The 11,892-nt window shown below is 31.3% G+C and overlaps 1 protein-coding gene across 1 annotated transcript in view; it reads left to right on the plus strand.

The window, feature by feature from the left end:
* Positions 1-3,303: 3,303 nt before the first annotated feature.
* Positions 3,304-11,892, plus strand: part of LOC117176241 (homeobox protein OTX1 A-like) — a 47,489-nt gene continuing 38,900 nt past the window's right edge. The window contains exon 1 of the mRNA XM_033366388.1: positions 3,304-3,638. Coding sequence (XP_033222279.1) covers positions 3,597-3,638 — 42 coding nt within the window. The 5' untranslated portion in view covers positions 3,304-3,596. The remainder of the gene's footprint in view (positions 3,639-11,892) is intronic.

Here is an 11,892-nt window from a genome sequence, read left to right on the forward strand (position 1 = left end):
ATTTTTTTGTGAGCTATGTGTATTCGTGTAGGTTATGATAGTGATTTTGACAGAATTTTGCATACAAATTATCGATTGTTTTCAAACTTTGAGTTTCTGCTGCAGATTATATTATTTCGTTGTATAAAAATAAAAATCAAGACATTCTAAAAGTAACTGTGAAAATACCAACTTCTGTTTTTGCTTTCAGATTAAAAACATATTTCCCTAAATTTCAATTTTTTATTCTGTTTCCTAAGGAGGTCTATATTGCGCTTAATTTGCTGACTTTTAAAAGTTATACTTCTCCTCCTAAGCGTTTTTCAGTAATGAAAATGAAAAATTAATTGTTGTAAAATGAAATCCCAGTGTCATCTTAACCTGAAACTTGAACACTTTTCAAATAAATTTTGTGTTTCTTTTTTTTTAATTATGAAGTTTTGTGATGTAACTAGTTTGGTTTTTATTCGCCAACCTAATTTATTTCTTATAATGTCAAATTCAATATCAAAATAATCACATTCAATTACGAGCAAAAAAGTGAAAAACATTCTGTTACACCGTGACACCGTCACACAAAAATTCAATTTTCTCCGAACTGAATAACTTTTTTGGATAACAAATTATTAATTCTCATTCAGCATCCCCATACCTCGAAAGGATATTTTTATTTTTGTACAAAAAACCAAAAATTCGACTTCTAATCACTACTGCAGACCGATTTTTAAATCCCATGAAATTCTACACTGTTAAAAATTTCTATTGTGATTTCACGATAAATGTAATGGAAGTTTATTACCAAAACGTAATGTGATTTCACAATACATGTAATATAATTTGACAATACATGCATTGTAATTTTACAATACTTGTACTGTGATGCAGATTTTTTGGATGTTGTGAAATAGCAAAACATTCGTTGTAATTTCACAATACTGTATTGTGACGGTACAATTTCATGTATTGTAAAATTACATTACGTTTTGGTAATAAAATTCTATTACATTTATTGTCAAATCACAACAGAAATTTTTAACAGTGTAATTAATAGATGGCCCTCGATAGGAAAAATTTTCCCTGGGACAAGAAAGTAGCTTGGCGCCGCCAGGCCTTAAAAAAAGTACCCTAGCGGCACCAGGCCCTAGTTGGCCTCGACTACACTACCGATCATTAGGATTTCAGGACAATAGGGGTAGAAATCTAAGAAACTTGCATTTTAAATCATTTCAAGAAATACGTTAATGCAAGTGTACGCTCAAAACTGTGACAGAATATAGTACAATATTAGATTTGAAACTTTGGCAAGTGGAATTTTAGAGTTTTATTAATTATTCATGTTTTATTGAATTGCTTGCTTCAAAGAGGTTCATTAAAAATCATTATATCAATTAAATATTTATTATTTTTTTAAGAGATTAGGCATATAAGAATTTGTAAATAAAATCAGTAAAAATTCATTAAAATTATCAATAGGTACAACTATGAGTAAAAATTAAATAAAATGATCAATAAGTATTGATATTGCTTTATTGACTTATTGCTTCTCACAACACAAGCTTAGTGCACAAATGAAACATTATATAATTACATTTTTTAAGGATTTAGACGATACCGCACGGAAAAAGTTATACTCTCTAAATCTGAATCAGCAATACGTATACCGCTAATCCAAATCAGCGTATATACGCTGCTAAAACAGCGAAAGTTAGCTGCTGATCAGTGATGTTTCACTGATTAACAGCTAAATTTCACTGATTTGCCAGCGTATATACGCTGATTTAAACTAGCGTTATACTTATCGCTGATTCAGATTTAGAGAGTGGCTAAACCAGTAATTTATTGTAAGTACTATTATTAATCCATTACATATATAATTCGTTAAAACAAAAGTATTATATTGAGGAATTAAGAATGCTGGAACTCCGAATATAGCGGTAATGAAATAGGATTAATTTGTGTTGAGGCTTGACATTTTTAATGAGTTACAAATATCTTATAATTAAAGAAATTATAAACGATCTATTTTATATTAAAAAAGTAGAATTGATAGTAGAACTAATTTTTAACCTTTGTACGTTTTTAAAACTTGGGTTAAACCTCATATGATTTCTTCGTATTTCTTACTAAATAAAATTGATACGTGAAGTTTTTATTTGCTATGACATTTAAAACATATGACATCATACAGCCAATTCAAAGAGGGGAGAGGGCCGATAATCCGTTGCATAATTTAAGTACGGTTCCTTACTGTTGGCTGTTACACAAATAAAAATGACTTCATTCAATTATATTTGAGTTTTATTAATTTGATTTTACAATATTTTTCTGTTTATACACAATTTTTTTCTTGCGAGATCCTTAGAACAATTAAAATACTTCAAAATATTAGATGTCGTTCAATGTTTTTACAGTCGACTGGTCAAATATTGAACCGTTATTATTTTAAGGGATATTTTATATATTTTAAACATTTTAATAATAACTATTTCTTATAAAAATAATAGCGGTCTGACGATTTAAGGATTGCCTTTCTCATAAAAAAAAATATTCAAAATTAATGTGAGCCTTGGTGGTCTTTGGCACATCAAGTTCATAAATTATCCAGTTTAAAATAAAGGAAAATACACAATTTTTGAAGATTTCCATACTCTACGCTTATACATGTTAACAGTTAACTTAACCTTATTTAAGTTAGGATTCTTATTAATTTTCCATGCGTACAAGTTATTATGTAAAACGTAGTATTATGTACAGTACAAAGTTGTAGTTATGAATTTAGAATAAATAAACTGGCACTGTTTGTGCGAAGGAAACGTACGATGTTTTAAATTATTGTTTACAATAATTAATGTTTAAATTTGTAATACAATGAAATTATATAATAATTGAAAATGGGATAAATTCTATACAAAGATTTTTACGAAAATTTTTTTCTGGACGGAATAAAATCTGTAGTACTTTTAGACTTCCACAAAAGTGCGAAATGAAAATACAGATTGATCTTACTTTTTAAATAATTTTGTTATCTGTAGTTTTTAAATTTTCATCGTTCAAGATGTGAAGATTATTAACTCCCATCCCCCATCGCCGCATCAGTATCTATGGCATCTATGCATATCCGAGGTGGAGCACGCCCCTGTCAGTAACCCTGTTCATAGGGCCCTGTTGGGCCTCCACGGGTGGTCATTGGTACGAACTCCCCACTCTGCCCGCCCACAAGCCCCCCACCATCTAACTATCCGGGACCTCAATGGGATATCATCTATTTAGGACTCTCGCAATGGGTCTAGCCAGCAGTTTACTTGAATCCTTCCGACGGGGAGCGCGTTTCAGTCGGAGTAAGGTCAGCCTGTGAAGCGTGTCGTGCAATTCATCTCGGAGTGAACCCAAAATGTGTCAAAATTCTCTAGTAATTTAGTGCTACGAATGTTTTGTTAAACCAAATGTAATATTCTTCCATACATTCCGTTTTGAGCCTACTTAAAGAATACTCTAATACAACAGAAGTGATATTCTCCCGGGCTTCAACAAACGCGTGTTTGTTGTTACGTATAATTTTCTGGTCCAATTTATTAGCTTGATTGTATCGTCCCCTTCCCGTGGATCTAATTAAGTGGATGTCGACGTATTCAGGAATTTATCACTCCGCATACCAAGGGGTAGGTTTTTCAGTTACCATTTATTTCTCCTATTATTCACTCGAAATTTAAAATTTCGCCTTCTAGAATTTATTGTAAATATACTAATGCGACTACGTATAGAGAAATCATTTTAATGTCATGGTAATTTCATATATTAAATGTTGAAAACGAACTGTTTTAAAATACGAAATCTCTTTTATTTTTGAAAGTCTGGATCATTAGACCAATATTTTTCATAAACTTGGCTAGTCATCAACTGTTGCATCTGTCGATGTTTCGGGATAATTCGGCGAAGCCTTTTAAATGTCAAGAAATCTAACTAATTTAAAAAAGTAACTGCAGTTAAAACAATAAAATTAAAATTTCGAATGCGTAGTTAATATTCTGGTGCAATTGCAGAATAGGGGCATCATCTGTTTTTGGCTGGAAAAACAGTATTTTTCTGCAACGAAGTATTAGAATCTTTAATTGAACGATAAGTAAAGCAATTTGACCAGACATAAGTTTAAAATTATTGTTGCTTTTGCTACTACGATATCTTAGATATGGGCATGTCACGATATCGGAATGATCATATTAAACGTACCGTTTAGGTGCTTTTAAACATCCAAACGGCCAGAAACACTCCTTTGACAGGTCACTAAAATAATTTTGTCAAAACTTCTACCCTTTTTCAACGTTTTGTTGGGGCGGAAAGGTACCCCTATGACTAGTAAAAAGAATAATGTTGGTCAAATCACTGCCCATTTTCAACTTCTCGTCAAGTATGATCATTACGATATATCGTGAAAGACCCATATATCTGAGACATCATAGTAACAAATGTTACAATAATTTTTAATTTCTGCCTCATCAAACCGATTCATTTATCGTTCAATTATACATTCTAATACTTTGTAACCAAACAAAATTTTGTTTCCAGCCAAAATAGAGGTGACAGAATAAGGGCGTCACCTCCGTTTTGGCTGGAAAAAAATTGTTCGGCAACAAACTATTAGAGTCTTTAATTAAACGATTAATGAAGCGATTTCATAAGACACAAGTTTAAGATTTTTGTTACTATGATGTCTGAAATATGGGTCTCTCCCGATAAATCGGAATGATCCTATTCATCCACAAATTGAAAATGGGTAGGGATTTGACTAACATTATTTTTTTCACTGGTCATAGGGGTGCCTTCCCGTCCCCACGATAAGTTCGAAAAGGGTAGGGTTTTGACAGAATTCTTTTTTCGACCTTTCAAAGCAGGTTTTTTCTGGCCGTTTGGATGTTTAAAAGCACCTAAACGGTGAGTTAAATGTGATCATTCCGATATCGTGACATACCCATATTTGAGACATCGTAGTATTATTACATAAAAAATAAATTCAATTGATTAAATTTTGTAAAAATATAATCTGCCTTTCTACTGCATATCGAGGTTATTGTTATACATATGGTTTCCATGAATCTAGAATTTGAGGAATTTCTTAAAGCTTTCCGGCGGATTCAGAAAGCGCCGGCTTCAGTCAAGAAAATAATGCTAATACGATCTTTGTCAGTAGCACGTCCAAGACTAGCATTACTACGGAGATCTCACGTTTCTGCAACTTTACAATAACATTCCGTATTGGATTTTCAGTCCATTTTCCTTTTTCTATAGAAACATATGCAGTGAGACGTATTTTTCGGTCATTGTTGGCAAACTTAATGGTTTATAATTATTTTTCATTTCAACTTTTATCACTGCAAATCAAAGTCTAATCATTTCAGCCTGAAATTCACACTGGGTTCTATAGCAATGTTCTTGTATTTAAAGAAACAATTCTTTTTTTTTTAATTGGACTTCATGGTCAGCTGTAAAGCTTTATGTCTCATTTGGACAAATTATGTAGCTTCAATTAATGAAATTCCAGCCAAAAATCCGAGTTTGCGAATTTTATTTCTTTTAAGAAATGACTATGGAAACCATTTACGGATTTAGACCCTAGTATGAAGTATTTAAAACACATTTAGAGGTAATTACCAAAAAGTTGACCACTTAAATTCTTAAGACGGGTGAGCTTTAGCAATGTGAAAAATTAATATGCATCACAACTAAATTCTATGATCTCTAGATTTATATTTTCTTCGAAAATCTCGTTGCCTAAAACTCTCAAATGTTTTCGGAAGTAGTAGGGTATAGTGCCGGTGCGGGACGCGGCGACAATTATAAGACTATTTTTTTGGAAAGATATTCATTTGATGAATTTTATGTTTTAACATACGTGTCTTTAACAAAAATTACGCACTTCTAGTATATTATGAAATACGTGAAACATGAGAAAAATGGAATTTGAACAGGTGAAGTATTTTAATAAACTTCTATTCCACACTTTTTTTTGATTAATAAGAAAATATTTAATTGGTCTTGAAAATATACGAAGTATTTTTTGTTCCTTACATAACACTCTCGACTTTCCCCGGAATTATTATATTATAATTTGTATTCTACAATGTTCATATTATTTAAATAAACGACAGTTATAAGACGGCCGCCATACCACAATTTTTGTGTTCAATTTTCAATTATGTTCAAAGCGCGAAAAATATAGTTTTATAGGCATCATTAAACCTGCCAAAATAACTGAAGTTTTGAACCATTTCCCGAAAATTTTGGACTTCTAGTTAATCTTTTATGCATTTCAAAATTAAAGGGCAAAAAAAGTCCAATTTTGTTGGCAGGTATAACCTATTTCTATAAAACCATATTTTTTCAAATTTTTTCACGTTTCTTGTGATCATCTCTAGAACCGTTAAATCTCTCCAAAAACGCACGTGTTCGTTGGATATCATAAATGATAGACGTATCAAAATCATACAATACATTTTTTTAAAAAGATACCCATTATTTTATGTTGAGAGAAATGAAATCCCAGATGAAAAAATTATACATTATTTATATATAGTAGATGAAACACTGATATTTTTCATATATTTTACATAGAAAAGTTCATAAAGAAAATGGAATAGAGGCTAGTAAGAATTTAAGGATGCTCCCTAGTAATCACATTCTAAATAATGAGTATTGTTAAGAATTATTTCTAAAATTGAGTGTATTACTCTTATACTTGATCGTAACTAGATTTTAGAAACGATCTAAAGTCGAACTTTAGAAAAGAAGATTTCAGGTTAAAATGGTTTATTTAACAATACTTCTTCAGAGTTTTATGTTATTACTGTCTAGTGCATTGTTTGGTACGTTTTTACTTTTAAAAACTCCATTTAAGAAAAAGATTGTTTATAAAAATATTAATTGCATTATATATAATCAAAATATGTGAATATAAACGTACCAAGAGATTTGTAGAGATTCTTTTAAAGAAGAAAGTCAGTCTTACAACATCAGCATTAAAGAAGCATTACAAGTTTTACGTTGAGAGCTTGAGAGAAAGCAAAAACATAAAGTCTAAATGACTACTGTTAAATAAATAATTTTAAACTATACTCTTACTTTCTTTCTAACCTTCGTCTTCAGTTGACTTCCGAAATTAGTTACGATTAAGTATCAGAATATTTTCTTTAATTTTATAAATAATTTTACACATTGCGCTTTTTTGATCTTGAGGTAAATACTGAATATTCTTAAGGGCGTTGAAACCAGGACCCAAATTCAAGATTGATATGCTTCATTTAATGTCTCTTTCGAATCGCCACGGCCGTCTTTAAAATTACAGCCCTAATCCATCCAAGAACTCTCACAGGTAAAGTGAAGTTAGCTGAAATTGTAGTGAAACAACCAAATAGAATAAATTCGGATTTAAACTTCATAAAGACAGTCATGGCAACTTCACAAACCTGTGGCATGACTCTCGAGGATAACATTAAAAAATGATCTCGCGAAGTTGTTAAAAAGCTGAAACATTACTGAATGTGATCGGGTAAAGATTAGTTACACAAGGTAATTTTTCTTACAGCTAATCTTTACTTTAAAATCCATATATGCTTGCATTAAAAAAGATTAGAAATTTCAATGCCTAAGATTCTAGGAATGCTGTTTCTGTCCTTTTTTAATCCCCGATTAGGCAGCGAAAATATCTAGATTCTAATTCCTTTCAAAGTCGATCGGAGCTGTCAAACTTAACCTGAAATAAATTAAAAACACCATTTTCGTTTAACGCATTGGAAGGCACTTCAAAAGCATAAGGATTTTAAAATTGTAGTCACAGAAAGAACGAAAGATACAGTTTACATCGATTTTAGGTGAAAGATTCACCACAACACAAATTAACCTTGCCAGATAAGCTTTACATCTATCGTCATTTAACTTATTAAATTGGAGAGAAACGGGGATTCCCATCTGTCAGTTGCTTTTTCGATTTTTGCTAAATGGTATTAAAACGTTCTAATTTGTCTACAGCGTGACACAGTAGACGAGATCAGTAGATTCTAAATAAGCAGCGATTTCAATATAATTTAGACCCTACTTTGATGTTAAAAGTATCCGAAATCGGCCGTTTTTCCATGTTTAGCGTCAAAGTAGGGCCTGTATTTAAGATAAATTAGACCCTCTTTTAAAGCTCAAACTACTATTGTATGACTTTTGGCAGCAAATCAGGTTCTCTATAATCTCACACCAATATGGGTGAATAGAAATAAGTTTTGTTATTTATCATAAAAAATAAAATAATATCTGTGATATAAGTATCAAGCATATTCGCACTTATTTTCTAGACATATTATTAATAAAAATTTTCATTAGGACGCTAAAGCATAGTGCACTGAAAAATTCGCAAGTACTAAGAAACGAACCCTAGATAGTACGCACGCACTGAGTATTTACCTAACGCCCTAACCGATTAGGATGTCTTCCATAAAAAGCATTAGTACTTGTTTCAATAATTCAAGGCCCACAATTTTTTTAAATCCAAAACAATTAATTGAATGATTACTTTTTAAAACTATCTGTGTCGTTAAATATTTGAAACGAATTATGGAGCATTCAATATACATTGGTTCTGTTTTTTTAGAAGTTTTCTACGTTACACGCTTTAAAAGAACTGGAAGCTACATATTTGAATTTGATTCTGTGTTATTTATTACTTAAATGAATGCCATGGTAAACTTGCCGATTTCAATAAAAACATATTTTTATCTCTTTATAAAGCAAATATTTAAAAATGTAGTTCGGCATCATAATTAATGCAATTATACTGAAAAGTACAAATATTGAATTCAAGATTCAATCTAATGTTCAGCATGAAATGAGTTCGTATCAACAATGACAGTACAGGTTTGATACCCAATTGTCTTATCGTCCCAAAATTCGAGATGAGTAGTCAATTATTTTTCATGCAATTGGCTGTTCTTATTCTTCAATAAATATGATTTAAAAAATTAAAACAGTTAACATTTTCTGACATATACTGTTCCTTGGAAAAAAAAGATTTTCTCCATAATATCATGTTAAAAATAAATTAACCGTGATTCTTTAATACAAATTTAATGACAATCTGTGAATTTAATTAAAATTATTAAATATATATTTCAATATATTTTTCATATTTTGTATTTCATACATAATATTTGTTGTTAGCCATAGAAAATATTTCATTCTTATAATTTGTTGTGATTCTCAATCACGTACATGACTGTTTAATACACAAACTTCCATTCATTATTTCATTAATTAATCATTAATTAATTTTCTGTGATTAACCCTTGTGTGCACACCCGTGTACCCACCACTATACATTTTTGCTTGTAATTGGAATAAAAATAAAAATTCTGCTTCGGGCCTTCATACCATCTTCACTTACTCATTCATTGGTTAAATGGTAAGCGAATCGTGCATATAGTTCATTTAAGATATTTTTTGTTTGCAAAAATAATCGATTTTAAGTATACCTTCTTGGTGGACACACCCAGGGTACCAGGGTGCTCACCATAGAAAAAATTCCATTTTGAGTGGATTATAATTTCTTTGTCAAGTTATTTGACTTTTTACTTAAAATGGGTTGAGTAATGATAGGATACATGCAATTTAAGATGCTAAAAACCTTTATTGTTCACATTCTTGACATCTGCGTTTTTACATCCGCACCACCGAAAAAGACGATTTGCACTGGCTACACTCTACACTCGATGTCGCAAGATGTACCCACTCACGGCAACAACTTCGGTTCTCCTTTTAAATGAGCTACCGTATGTATATTGTTTTAAAAATGCCTCTGGCACTTACTTCTGATTTTGATTTATTGGAATAAACGAAAAAAAAGATTTGTATCGCATACATATTTAATAAATTAAAAAAAAAAGAGAGGTGGGTACACGAATACTCTGGGTGTGTGGACAACAAGGATAAAGTTGGGTATGCACAAAAGGGTGAAGCATTGCAAAGAAGTATTGATTTATATATAAATAATTAATGGCAATAAGTTTAAATCTTGAATTCAATATTTTCGTTCATGAAGTGTGCATTCAGTCATATCTCTTTTTAATCTTATATCTTTTTAAAACTTTCTGTGTCGTTAAATATTTGAAACGAATTATGAAGCATATTTTCGTTCATGAAGTGTGCATTCAGTCATTGAGATGGCCAATGCGTTCAAGTAACTTAATTTTTCATTTTCTAGGAGTTGAAAGTTTAAGGCTGGAGCTATACGTTTAAATAGCGTCAAAGCAGGTTCTAATAAGGAGCTGCAAATTCAAAGTAGGGTCTAAGGGCGCCGTAGCAGACGACAGCTCTTATTCCATCGTAGGATAAACTTTCGCGAAATAGCATGTAAACTTTAACAGCGGGAAATCTTACATGCCACAAAATTAAACTCTAGTGTTTTCTGTAGTAGGATTGTGCATGATACATAATTTAATTAGAAAACTCTCGCTTCATTTGAACGTGATCAACACAAGAATAAAAAATCATGATAAACAAATTAAAAAAATTAGTTTTCGTCACAGCTACCTGTGCATCAATCAATATTGACCATGTAAAGTGGCTAACCCTGTGCTATAAATGTCCGGCATATCATCGCCACAAGTCAACGCGTCCGAAACTGAACTCGAAAACACGAAAATTCTACAATCCAGTTTGCGAAATGGTCGTGTGTCATGCTAGTGCAATTTTGTATGGCAACCAGATAAAGTAGGACAAAGTAATTCACTCTCTGCATTTGACTCAGTGAATTTTCACTGATTCAAATAGCTAGAAATGTTTTACTGACAATCAGTGGAAGATTACTTATTGATTCAGTGTAATAACCACTTTTGAGGGCTAGCAGCACTGCAACCATGTCAATTTAGCAATCAGAATAAAATAATATTTTAGTACATTCAATCAATGAATCACAGTAAAAACTTAAAACCCATAAATATGATCACATATTACAAAAGGTGAAAAGTTCCGATGCTTTTAAATGAAAAGCAACCTCACATATTATTTTAATTTCAAGATTGGACTGTCGTCTACAAACTTGTTAAAGTAAGTACTATCCATACGAGTTAGAGTATATTTACCCCGCAGTGAATTCAGCAGACTTGTAGCCCAAAAATTAAAAAAATTTATTTCATTAAGGCATTCTTCTTGTTACTTAAGTAAAAAAGTAACTACAACCTTTAACTTGAAAATTTAGAGGTTACGCTTCACATGAATTACTCTGGTGTCACTGAACTGATTAGTGAATAATTCCGAAATTAATTAATATTTTTTCTATCAAATCTATTCAGAGTACTTGAGTCTATTTATAAGTTGTGAACTATTTTTTAACAGTGTACTCTTACTTCGTGAGACCTGTATAAGTTACCCAGACGAACGTCACACAGAAAAAACTGGGATCACGAAGTGTTGCAGGTAATCGTTTAAGGTGAGTTTACTGCAGTCGCAGTAGATACCCTGCTGGCGGTTACTCCACTTAGCACATTACTTGAAAAATTTCTTACTCACAGTTTTTTCTGTGTACCCATAGTCTTGAATTATATGTTAGAGTAATAAATTTTTAGTTTAACTTCCTTTTTTGTAATTAATTTTAGTTAAAAAATGTTTTAATTCACATTAGATTTCTCTTTGATGAAGTTTTATGACAATGGAGGAATAGATGTGAAGTCACTGCTATGTTAGGACGAAATTTTTAATTATAATATGGATTGCACTGTTGTTAAAACTTCAAACTTGTTTGCTAAACTAAATTAGAAATATTGTGATTTTTCGTGCCTATTTTTTTTTTGTGAACCATTTTCCAAAGCTTTTCGAGTCTGTAATTAACCTGGAATCTCACTAACCGGTGGAATGAATGTCTAAACTTTGAGAATCCATGGT

The sequence above is a fragment of the Belonocnema kinseyi genome, chromosome 7 (assembly GCF_010883055.1).
Source record: "Belonocnema kinseyi isolate 2016_QV_RU_SX_M_011 chromosome 7, B_treatae_v1, whole genome shotgun sequence".
NCBI classification, from domain to species: domain Eukaryota; kingdom Metazoa; phylum Arthropoda; class Insecta; order Hymenoptera; family Cynipidae; genus Belonocnema; species Belonocnema kinseyi.